Here is a 12,980-nt window from a genome sequence, read left to right as displayed (position 1 = left end):
GAAACAGCAAATATGGCTATTTTGGGCATATTTACTGGTCATTTTTAGTTGTTAAACACTTCTGTTTATCCCTATTGCTTTTGTTAAAGAATGAATGATAAACAAGACAGCAGCTTGAAAAAAACTAAACTTCATTTCCTTAATTATTGAAGTTTAGAATGATTTATTGCAATAGCAAAATTCTTCTGTAAAACTCAAATCTTGCACACATGATAAAGCAGTGCTTGATTTCTGTGCTTATGCTCTAGTGTTGTACCTTACATGTATTATGCATTAATGCCTTGTTTGTTCTTTTCTCATCCTCCAGTTTAGCTTCTTCTAAACTGAAGACTTCTTAGACTTCTTGTCTGGGATACTCAGTTTTAGCCAGTGCTGAGGACTAGCTGTGCTTATTCAGTAAAGGTCAGAGTTCTGCATTTCTTCATTCCTTGCTAAATAAAACCCAACAGAAAACTCAGCAATCAACCACCCAACCCCCAAACCCTTAACCTGACTCTTCACAATGGCACTGCCAGACTGAAAAAAATCATCTCCAGGAGATGGTTTCTCTTACTCCCTGTTTGTGTCTACTACTAAATTCAACTCCTGTTCAGTTGCAGCATTTAATCAATAGATGTATGAAAATGGCCTTACCTCTCCTTTACCTCTGCCTCTGTTTTGCTTCTTAGCCTTACATTAGCAGGTCTTAATATTTTGTGCCAAAAATGGCAGAATTTGGCAGTGTTGGGATTTGGGATTCAAAGATACAGAGAAACAAACAAAAAAAGCTGTTTATCCAACCTGCTTCTTTGAAGAGGATTGTTAGCCTCCTTTAGCTTCCAAATTTAGGATGTCAGATGGTTGAACGTAAATCAGGAAAATCAAGTTAAATCTGTGCTGTGGCTGCCAATAATGCCAGATTAATTTTTGTTGCAAGCACACTGAGCAGTGCTGCTTCAGCTACCAGGGGCTTGTGCAGCACCAAGCGAGCTGTTGAGTTCCCTGTTCCTCCCAAGGCTGGGAGAAGGAGCAGGTCTAGACCCTCTTTCCCAAGCTGACTCTGTTCCTAAGGGGTGACCACATTTTCCCCGAGGGATACAAGTGCAAGAGAAGGAATGGAGAGCATAATCTGAGCAGTAATTGTGGGATGCAGAGAAAGCAAGAGCCTGAGGTGGTTTGGTTAAGGCAACATGTGCAAGGACTCTCCTGACCGTGAGCTGAGGGCCTGCCCCATTCCTTGCTGGCTTTGCAAAGGATCTGACCTATGGAGTTAGATTCCAATTTCTGTCCTGATGCCACACCCTCTCCCCAGGCAACAGCTCGCCCACTCCCAGTTTCCAAGTGGTGTCAGTGGTGTAGGTTGCCATCTTTTCTCCCCAGCCTAGCGTTGACACGTGTTTGTGTCTGAGCAGTGGGAACTGCACTTCTTCCTGGGGTCTGGCTTGTCCTGGCAGCCTCTGCTAGATACTGCTCTGTGGCCAGGTGCAAAGCAGTTAAAAAAGAGAAAAATATGATGGGAGAAATAAAAGGTGCCAGAGACTAGGCTGAAAAACTAAAGGGGAAATGAAAATCAGACAGGTGAGGACTTTGAGAAGAGTAACAAAGCCAGGTGGGACTCACCATGGAGATTGCAAAATAAGAGAGAAGCTTCCAAGGAAAAGGCGGGAAGTTATTTGAAAGGAAGTACAACTGAAGGAATTGCTCACTAAACTTGCTACTAAAACAATTTTCAGTTGTATCTCAGGAAAGGAAGGTGATTAGAGTTGGTTGACAGAAGAGAAACAGGAAGTGTTTGTGCTTCCCGTGGCTCTGTTACTGCTTATGCACAAGCTGGTCCTCTGATGATCCTCCTACTACAGGATCCTGGGTTCATTATGGTCTGAGGGGTTTTTTCCCCTTAGGATCAGAGGGAAAACCAGTCTCTTTTTTCTAAAGAGAGCATTAGTTTTCCTCTTCCACCTCCACACATTCTAGAAATTCACATCAAACAGTTGCAAGTAAACACATGTGCAAGAATGGGTGAGTCAAAGCAGGATTATTGCGAGGCCTGAATTCCACAGCCTCAGAGTCTGCATTCTGTATTTTGAATCAAGTGTATGAAATGCAATAAGGAACAGGCTGGTTCACCAAGTGAATAACTCCATTATTTAGCAATGCCAAGATTTCTGGCATTTTTAAAGTATTAACTTTTTTTCTGTTTTGTTTTCACAGAAATATCAGAATTTATGACTTGGACTTAGTTATGAAATCTGTGTTATAACAGAATGCAGTTTCATACACAATAAGATGGTTAATTCTATTTCATTCAGCAGAAACTATGCTAGTGCTTTTATTGGAAAGACCATGCCAGACCTGTGTGATGGCAGGCTCTGAGCCTGTAAGGCATCCTTCTCCCTTTCAAAGCAAATAGTCAACCGTTTACAAAGAATCAACTTCACTTTGTTTAATGGCTTTACTCCCAATGGATTTTCCTTTGTACTGTCCTGCACAGTAACTTCTCTTCACAATGTATATTGTGTTATAACTTTATCTCATGCTGTAATTAATACATAGCCACATGTCACATTTATAAAATGCGTATTTAAAGGTGCTCTATGGCTATTCATAAATCCTTTAGGCATCACTAGACATAGCAAAGAACATGGCCCTGTGAATTTGCTGACTCCTCTATGATCCTTCTAAAGACAATCAGCTGGGCCCTCCCAAGCTCTGCCTCTGTGCCAAAGCCAGTCTGGCTGGCAAGTTCCAGCAACTGTCTCAACCTCTGAAATCACTTTCTGTGAAAAACTTGTACCTGATTAAAGCTAGTTTAGTTCCATTTCTGTGTGGAATAGCATTGGGCAGACAGCTTCAGGTTATGTGATTAACAGTTGCTTGGTTTATGTACTTCCTAAAGTACTGTCTCATTCCCTGAATCCCAAACTAGCAAAGCATCATCTTGTCAGGAGAAGCAGACTTTTGGAAATTTCACTATGTTTGTAAAGTGCCTTTCTAAATATTGAGCAACAGTTTTGCTTGGGAAGTGCTTCTGTAAGCAAGAAGAAAAAGCAAGAGTTCTTGAAACATTTTAAGTTTGGATTTCCAGAGGTTTTCTCCTTTGTTTGCTTGTTTTGTTGCCTAGGAACTGATCTAAATAAGAGACTCCAAGTAGACAGTGTTCTCTGGTAGAGGCTCTCTAATGGAGAAGGGCTGTTTAATTGATATGAGCAGAAACAAAGCATGCACGGAGGGCAAATGCCCAGCAGTCACTTTGTCAGATGGCTTAGGCAGAGATCTTTCTTACTTGGCTTCAGTTGGGGCAGATAAACCTGTTGTTCATCTTTCATTTTACCAACTGTTTTGAGTATAGTGGATAAATGCTCTTGTACTTTAACTTTTACCTGTCCAGTTGTTTCCATCTATCTTGGTAGCAAGACATGCACAGAATCTGTAGGTGTGGTGAATTTACAAACCCAGGTAGTGAGATTTGTTGGCACATAGCCTATGTCCCCTGTCCCACCATGATCTGTGGAATACCTGGATTTCAGCTACATGGACTGGGTGAAATAGAGTTAGGAATAGCATTAGCAGCTGGTGATAGCCAGGAAAACCAGTAAGATATTTAATATCTTACCAGTAAGATATTAAAGGGTAAGATATCCCTTTATACCCCAGGGATTTATAATGAACGCATCACAAATGGAGGGATTTCATCTATATATCAGATACATCTATCAGATTCATCTATAGATCAGATACATCTATCAAATTCATCTCTATATCACAGATATCATCTGTGATTATTCAGCAGCAGCAAGAGATGAAGTCACATCACACAAATCCAGCCTCTAGCCTGCAGCTCACTGGGTATTTATGTAGCATTGACTGCCCAGAACACTTCTGCTTGAGAGTGTACTATTAATTTTTATTTTAGTTTTAGAGGACTAGAATCAAATATCACTGTTAACAGTTACTGTACAGAATATCTAAAAAACTTTTTCTTTTATTATGAATAAATTTTGTTTCTGGCAGTTAAGTATGGTACATTTGGTACAGAATACTTCAAGCTCACAACATTTTCTTACTCATAATTGGATGAAAATAGTGTGGCTCTAATTTGTAGGTTTTCATGCCTATTTTACATATTCTCTTCTGCAGCTTTAGGGATGACAGCCCTAAAGAAAAAAGATCCCAAACTAGATCCACTCAGACTCTTAGGCCAAAGTCTTAACTGAACAACTTACATTTGTCTCATGAATAGAAATGGCCCAATTTCCAGAAATGCTGAATGTCCTCAGTGATCCAAATGGACTCTGAAGAGCACTTCTAACACCTGAAATTCATGCTCCCTTTTTTATTATTTTTAAACTAAAGTATGGACTTACAAGCCTAATTATCAGAAATCCAGATTTGAGAATTTGGCCTGGAAAAATCTCGCACCTAATTCTTTTATTCATTGATCTCTTCTTCATCATCTTCAAACGCTTCCTCTCCATCATTTGCTGTTGCTTCCTGGTATTGCTGATATTCTGAAACCAGGTCATTCATGTTGCTTTCTGCTTCTGTAAATTCCATTTCATCCATTCCCTCTCCTGTGAACCAGTGGAGGAAGGCCTTTCTCCTGAACATGGCAGAAAACTGCTCCGAGATCCTTTTGAAGAGCTCCTGGATAGCAGTGCTGTTGCCAATGAAGGTGGAGGCCATCTTGAGGCCACGGGGAGGTATGTCACACACTGCCACCTTGACATTGTTTGGGATCCACTCCACGAAGTAGCTGCTGTTCTTGTTCTGGATGGCCAACATCTGCTCGTCAACCTCCTTCATGGACATGGGGCCGCGGAAGACGGTGGCCACCGTCAAGTACCGGCCGTGCCTCGGGTCACAGGCTGCCATCATGTTTTTGGCATCAAACATCTGCTGGGTGAGCTCTGGGACCGTGAGTGCTCGGTATTGTTGGCTGCCTCGCGCCGTCAAAGGAGCAAAGCCTGGCATGAAAAAGTGAAGGCGCGGGAAGGGGACCATATTTACTGCCAGCTTCCGGAGGTCTGCATTGAGCTGGCCTGGAAAACGCAGGGATGTGGTTACCCCGCTCATGGTGGCGGAGACCAAGTGGTTTAAATCTCCGTAGGTGGGGGTAGTGAGCTTCAGGGTGCGGAAGCAAATGTCATACAGAGCTTCATTGTCGATGCAGTAGGTTTCATCGGTGTTTTCAACCAGCTGGTGGACCGAAAGCGTGGCGTTGTACGGCTCCACCACTGTGTCAGAAACCTTAGGAGAAGGCATGACACTAAAGGTATTCATTATCCTGTCCGGATACTCCTCTCGGATCTTGCTGATGAGTAGGGTTCCCATGCCAGACCCTGTCCCTCCTCCCAGGGAGTGAGTGAGCTGAAATCCTTGCAAGCAATCGCAGTGTTCACTCTCTTTTCTTACTACGTCAAGCACAGAGTCAACCAGCTCTGCCCCTTCTGTATAGTGTCCTTTGGCCCAGTTGTTTCCTGCACCAGTTTGTCCTAAAGTAAGATACAACAGGGAAAGAAAATACACAAAATTATTGGCAAGGTTTGGTATTTGCAAGCTAAATGCACTCACATCTGTAACAAAAGCTGCTGTAAATCTGTCAGGTAGATAACTGTGCTCTTCAGTTTTGCCTACAAACATCTCTGAAAGTATCAGCATAATTTTTTATATAGTCTCTGGCAATTTTCATTAATGCCTTTGGGTGGATTTTAAGTTTTTTTTTTCTTTTTTTTTTGTCATTTTACCTTCCATAAATGCAAAGATGGCCTTAACTCCTTGTTTTGAAAACTTTCACACTCCCAGTCCTGATGATTCTGTAAACACAAGATGACTGTTTGATATTTAAATGCTTTCTGTCTGTAAGGACCACGATGCATGCAAAGCTATATCACAGATACATGTATCTCAATGAAAATGAGAGGTTCTTGGACTGTTCTTGTGAATCAAAGAGAAAACACTGTCATTCAAGAACAAAGCTGGGCTTCAAAATCCTATTTAACTTGTTATAGCAGGAAAAATAGCTTTTTAAATTCATGTTTACCTAGCCTGAATGAAAATAGTGATCAACAGAAGCTTCAGAGACATTATTTCTAAAACTTAGAAGTTAAGTGCCTTTTAGGTTTCACTGATTTCCTTACCAACTCACTATTCTTCAGGATATGCAAAATTACTTGGAAAATTGGATTACTGATATTTCAGAAAAGTGATGAGTCCATTCTTTTCTTCCCAAGGCTCCCCTTCTTGTTTTATGTGCCACTTAGTTTATTAAGATAAACAATGTGGATCATTTGCTATTGTCACTGTTTTGTTACTGGTTAGATAACGAGGAGGATTAAATTGAGCGATCAATTTTTTAGTACTTCTGCTCCTCACAGCATCTACTATAGACATACATTGTGCCACTGAACCCACTTAGGGTACTCCTGGGAGTGGTATTCAGACAGAGCAATGGTTTCAGAATTAATTATAGAGCTGGCAAATTCTGTGCTGTTCCCCAAGACCTTCCCCTCCCTTCCTATTACTATTTCTCATTTCAATTCCCACAGCACCATGTTGGTGCCAAACATATGAACCAGGGAAACTGCTGGCTGGGACACTTCTGAAATCCTATGTACTTTTTTGCACTGCAAAAATGCTTGGTTTCCTCATGGTGTATGTGGTTACTTTATGCATTGTTCTGTATGTTGCTATATTTTTCTCTCTTTGAGCCTAGGGAGCTCAGCACTTCCTGTCCAGCTGTGCAAAGCACAAAGTAATATCCTTCCAGAATTAAATATGTTTGTAAGCACCTGCACCCTGCTTGAGCAGATCCCCTATTACAGAGAGGGAAGCACATCAGGATGCACACAGACAAGCAGACATCACTCCAAAAGGCAGAAGGTATTTATCTCCTAATGGACATAAATTCTGATTTCAGGATAACTATCAACTACTCCTGTGGCAACACTACACTCCATTCTCCAGTCAGCCATGTGCCTAGGGTCTCCAGCATTCTCACTGGTGATTTCCTGCTTCTACACCTGGTTATCTTACATTTCCAAAATTACTGGCTCTACAGCACTGTAAGACTACCACAACACAGAGCATATAAACGTGCCCTGGAAGCTCCAGCCTTCTTACCCCATGACAATACAGTCTGGAGGTGCCATGACCCTGACAAGGCTGCCATGAACCTGGAAATCCTTATCATGGTCCTGTGAAACTCTACCGGATGCCCTCCACTTACCAGGTGCCTACCTACCTGACCTCTGAAAATCTAATGCAAACACAGAAATGATCCAATTTCACCAGGGCTAAACTCTCTGGGTGGAAAATGAGCCTGTGCCCACAAAACTCAGGACCAGGCAAATTTTTTGCCCATCCTGGAAGCCCATCTCCAGCATCCTGCATCTGTCATTTGCCAGGATCTAAAGAAGCCTTCATGAAGCAATCCCACAACTTAGCTGCACTCCTGGCACCTCCAGGTCCTTCTGTCACTATTTCTTTCTCCAACACATTGTAGGGTTATCACACACGTTCAGGTTGAGCTGCACATGCAGAGAAGCCATTTGTCTAACAGTCAATTTATTTTCTAATCCCTAAAATGGCACTTGTTTCCTACAATCTGCTTTCACTCCTCTACTCTCTCCACTGCTCAAAATAGAAGATAAACCTGGTAAAAGAGCTCAGTATCTTGCACATTAACACTTAGGAGCCTGATGTGAACAGCCCTGCCGCAGAACTTGCCTTTGACCACCAGACAGCTATTTTGTGGTTGCCCCCATCAGTTCATACAAATTCAATTGGAGTGGTATCTCTGTAGCAAATCTAGCAAGGGTGTACACAAGAAAAGAACAACAAATGTAAAAATGTACAAATGAAAGCTGGTTAACAGGAGGAGACACAGCAGAGTTCACAGCAGCTCCTGGTGGGCAATTGTGTGCAGTCAGAAGGCCAGGAAGCCTACTGCTCTCATACAGCAAGATTGTTCTACCTGCAGTTCTTCACTTTTTAAATCACTACGTTGTCAATGCAGGCATTAAAGAATAAGTTTTTTTTTTTTTGTGTCCATCTCAAATTTCTTGCTGGTTTGATATAAAATTCCTGTATCTGGAGTGTGTGACCATGTGCTCAATACACCTGCATGAAATCCTGATAGATGGTCCATGGTTACTTGCTGTGGAGATGTGGACACATGCAGGTTTATACAAGCAGAGGTGGAAAACATCCCCATCAGAACAAGCTCATACAGCCTGGGCTACAGCACGTATGGGACTGCCAACTTCTGCCACAAAATCCTTTGTGGGCCCCGGCCAGAGTGTTAAAAGAGAAAACAAAATGCTTTGTTGGCTTTTGACACAGAAGAGCATTACTTCAGCGCTCAGCCATTCTACATTATTCAGCAGGTTGGGAGGACAGTGCCTGATGCTGGCAGGGGCCTCTGACAGATACGAGTCGATCACATGCTGTTGGTTCATTGTTATCTTGGCAGGAAGGGAGTACAGCAAACTGGGCTATTGTTGAAGACAATCTGAATTGATTTTGCTCTGGTTTTATTGGTGTTGCGCCAAACTGTAAAGCTCCAGTTCAGGTATTTCCATAGGTCAGGTGAATTCACTTTTAGAGGGCTTGTGTGGTTTGTGCAGGTGAAAGGGAATGAAAGGAAAAACCTGAACACAGAAACAGACTTCATAAAGCTGCCTATGTCTATGGCTTTTCTCCCTAAACTTACTCAAGTTACATCTTGTAACTTACAGCTCCTTTGGAAGAGACCCTTAACATCACTGCCATGGAGTTTACAGGAGAACAACATAGATAGCATAAAAGTTTTAAGTCAAAGACTTAAAGGAACTCTGTATGACTTTTTCAGTCCCCTCTCCAACCCAACAACCCAGATTTAAGTTTGTTTTATACCACCCAAATCATGTTTATCTTTCCTCTGTCTGTCCCTGGCATTGTTCCTTCTTTATGTTAACACAGCGTACCAAACTGAATTCCAACCTAAGCATGCCTTGTCAGGAGAAAATGTGTTTGTGGCTAGTGCAGACTTGGAAACCAAAAGGACATGAAAGTTCTCATGGTAGCTTTCATTCAGACTTCCAGTTTCAGCAAGTGACTCAACTTCCACATGCTGTTTCTCCTTTAGTGCAAAGTGACTGATAATGCCTCAGTACTTTATAAGGATGCTCTGAAAGGGTAATGTGCATTTTTAAGCTTAGATGCAAAGTACTACAGAAGTCCAAAGTAAAGCAGTAAAAGTAAAAACCAACCCTCTGAAAGAACACTGCAAAACCAGAATGTCCCCACATACTTTGAGACTGTTCCTCATTATGCTAGAAACTAACCCAGTAACTGGCTACATATGTGTTTTCTACATTACAGATTATCTTCTTCCACTGTTACCATATTGCAAGGATGTACGGAAGAAGTTTAATTACATAGACTAAAAACAATTCCATACTCAAGCATTTAATGTGAATTTAAGTGAAGGGTAGCCTGGTTGGTTTGTGGTTGAGGTTTTCCCTCCCCCCTCCATTTTCTCCAGAATTTCTGTGCATTTTGTTGTGAAGAATTGGCCTCAGGATTTCTCTGGAGTCCATATACATGGAAAGCAAATGTACTTTCTCTGAATTCTATAGGAGACTTCCAGCAGTTTGCTAACCGAAGGAATGATCAACAGAAGAATGACTTTTTCACTTAACAGGATGTTTTGACTGGCTTGCATAATAATTGCAATTCCATTGTTAGCTATAAGGATTTCTCAGTAGGATCACTTTGGAACAGGGAGACTGAATGCTTTGACCATTCACTTGGTAATCAAACAGTTGTTGTAGAACTCTGTTTTTTAAAGAGAAACATCCACATACCAAAGATGAAATTATCAGGCCGAAAGAGCTGACCAAAAAGACCAGACCGCACACTATCCATGGTTCCCGGCTCCAAGTCCAGTAAGACTGCTCTTGGTACAAATTTGTGGGCTACAACACAAAGTAAGCATGCCCTTAATGTTCAGAAATAAGCTAACACGGTTACAGCTTTTAATACACAAATATATTACATCTCATATTGTTAGTCTAACATATAGTTCATACATATGTAAGTACTTCCTATACAGAAAGTCATGGTGGTGAAAAACCCACCTCCACAGGAATAAATCAATTCAGCTTCGAAAACAGACCTGACATAATTTGGACTCTACAGATTTTACATTTTGTAAGCTCTTTATTAGCAAGAGATATTAGGGAGTTTCTGATTAGAAAAATTGGTTTACTACTTCTTTTTAAGAAAGTAGGTAATCTTTTCTGTAAATATCAGGGTGAGTGAGGTGCTTATGTTCAAGTTATCCACAAGCTTTTATGTTTGAAGGATTCTCCTCCACTGAAAGAACTACTTGGTGTACATGGCAAACAGCACACAGTAGTCAGCACATCTACCACAAAGCACAAAACAAACAATCTGTGTCAAGTTGAATTTGTTCAAGAAAACTCAGTAAATAATATGAATTAATCCCAGCTGGACAAAAGATGAAACATTCAGACTTGCAAGTTCATATCCACAGAGCAAAATACTCCAGATCCCCATTTTACACTGTTAGCACCTTTCAACAGCAGAGGACTCTGAGGAGTTGGATGCCTTTTGCCGTCTCATCAAGGAAACAGTTTTCTATTACCTGTGGCCCAACCCTCTCATTCATGAAAATTAAAGAGAGAGTACTACTGATGCGGGCTCATATAGCCAACCAGTTTAATTTGGAGTAATTGAAGAAATGCATTTGGTGACGTAATCACACATTTGAAGAGCAAACTCCTACAGTAATATTAAATAATAAACAAACCTCCACCTCCAGACCCTAAGGACAGCCCCCTGTGCCACTTCTCTGTGTCTGGGGAGATAGCACCCAGCCATCTTAATACTTTGTAAGGAAGTAGATAATATTTTCTGTTGAGCTGGGCACAGCTGGGGGGCTGGTGGCATGAGAGGAGTGTGGCCAGATGTGTAATATAGCTTTATGAGCCCGTCGTCTTCTGATTCCTGTGCCCCTTCCCACGGAGTCCCCTGTCCCGCACCCCTCCCCGTCCCACACTTACACGATGATTCATTATAGTAGACATTGATCCTTTCCAGCTGCAGCGCTGAGTCACCGACATAGCCTCCGGCTGGGTCAATGCCATGCTCATCACTTATCACTTCCCAAAACTAAGGGAGGAAAAGCGAGAAGTGGGATGGGAACTTCTCTGCGCAGCGCCCGGGCCGGGGGCGGCGGCGGTCCCGTGGCAGCTGCCGGATTCCTGGCGTGCCCGCCGCCCCTCCCAACCCGCGCGGCAGCGGGAGCCGGGCGGGCACCGGGATTCAAACCCAACGGACGAGCGGCGCCCGCGCAGCTCCGCGCCCGACGGGCTGCGGCGGCTCCGCGCCCGGAGGGGCCGCCCAGCCTCTGCCGCCCACCCCCGCTTCTCGACCGCAGCCTGCACGACTCAAACAGAAAAATACTTCTTAAAACACTTTTAAAAAAGCTGTCCCCGTTTGGTTTCGGTACTTCCCAAGGCCTTTTATGGTCACGGGGAGCGGAGCGATGCGCGGTGCCCGGGCGCGCCCGGCGCCGCTCGGCAGCGGCATCGAAGCACGGGCGGCCGGCGACGGAGAGGGAGCAGGGGCGGCCGGCACAGCCCAGCCCAGCCAAGCCCAGCCCCGGTGTGCAGCAGCCCCGGGGGTTCCGGCAGCCCCGGGGAACCACCGGGCGCGACCTCCGGGCGCTCAGAGGCTCCGCAAGCGGCGGGCAGGCGGCGGCTCCCCTTCAGGCTCACCTTGGTCCCGATCTGGTTTCCGCACTGTCCCGCCTGGATGTGCACGATCTCCCTCATGGCTGCACCCCGCTCGCCCCGCCGTGCTCCCGCTGTCCCGCCGCCCAGCCCGGCTGTGCGCGGCGCCGTCCCACCGGGCGGTGCTTTATGGGCTCCGCACCCCCCCGCCGCTCGCCCAGCGGCCGCCCCCGCCCGGCACCGCCCTCGGCACCGGGGCGCGACGCCGCCCGCTGTGTGACACCAGCCCTCGCATTGTCCCCGACGGCAGTGGGGGTCCCTGGGGGGTCCTCCTGGGGGACCAGCGGCAGCTCCCGTCCGTGGTCTGCTGCTCGCCCCAAACGCAGTTCAGCAAACGTGGCTGCGGCATCTTCACCCCCCTGTGGCGGTCGGACATCGTCGCCGTCTCTGTCGCCTGTTCCATGTCCTCCTGCCCCGACAGGCGCGCACATCGCAGCCTTGGCTGCTCAACTCTTCTTCGGTGGAATTTCTTCACAGAGTGATGAGACATTGGGACAGGCTGCCCAGGGAGGCAGTGGAGATGTTTAAGGGAAGACTGGATGTGGCACTTAGTGCCACGGTCTAGGTGACATGGTAGTGTTTCGTCATGGGTTAGATTTGATGATCTCAGGGGTCTTTTCCAACCCAACTGATCCTGTGATTCTGTGACTCTGTGAAGGGGCAGCATCCAAAAGGATGGGTACCCCTTCTCTGTGCTATGTCATCTTCCCACAGCTCTTTCCTGATGGGTTTTTTGTTTTGTTTTGTTTTTTTGGAGTGTTTTTTTTTTGGGGTGTGGTTTGTTTGTTCAGGGTTTTGTATTCTTTTTTTATTCTTGTTTGTTTGGTTTTTTTTGTTTTGTTTTATTTGTTTGTTTTCTTTTGCCAATAAGAGAAGCTTCTGCATGAAAATTGTAACTGGGATGTCAAGCAGTCTGCGAAGAAACTTTCCTGAGAGCTTATGTCACCACCACACAGAGTATGCCCTGGCATATGCATGGTTTGAAATGCTTGATTTTTAATGGAAAAGGAGATTTTCTTTCCCCTTCAGAGAGGAAACCACTTCCCACAGCTGCTGAATCTGCTTTATGACCCCTTTGGGTACTGCTGCAGAGTTTCCCAAATAGAGGGTTCCTGCTGTGATGCCAGCATGACTCTTCCATGGGATGCCGTTGTCTATATAGCCTATTCCAGAACTTAGCCCTGGTGGGAGACATTCATCGGT

The 12,980-nt window shown here is 44.3% G+C and overlaps 1 protein-coding gene across 1 annotated transcript; it reads right to left on the bottom strand.

The window, feature by feature from the left end:
* Positions 1-3,862: 3,862 nt before the first annotated feature.
* Positions 3,863-11,874, bottom strand: TUBB6 (tubulin beta 6 class V). The gene is made up of 4 exons (XM_068192717.1): positions 11,763-11,874; positions 11,046-11,154; positions 9,825-9,935; positions 3,863-5,471 (listed from the first exon to the last, which is right to left on the bottom strand). Exons 1-4 carry the CDS (start codon positions 11,817-11,819, stop codon positions 4,408-4,410), a joined length of 1,341 nt encoding a protein of 446 aa, XP_068048818.1. The 5' UTR covers positions 11,820-11,874; the 3' UTR covers positions 3,863-4,407.
* Between the last annotated feature and the right edge of the window lie 1,106 nt (positions 11,875-12,980).

The sequence above is a fragment of the Anomalospiza imberbis genome, chromosome 1, assembly GCF_031753505.1.
Source record: "Anomalospiza imberbis isolate Cuckoo-Finch-1a 21T00152 chromosome 1, ASM3175350v1, whole genome shotgun sequence".
Taxonomy (NCBI): Eukaryota; Metazoa; Chordata; class Aves; order Passeriformes; family Viduidae; genus Anomalospiza; species Anomalospiza imberbis.
This window is presented reverse-complemented; position numbering and strand designations above follow the sequence as displayed.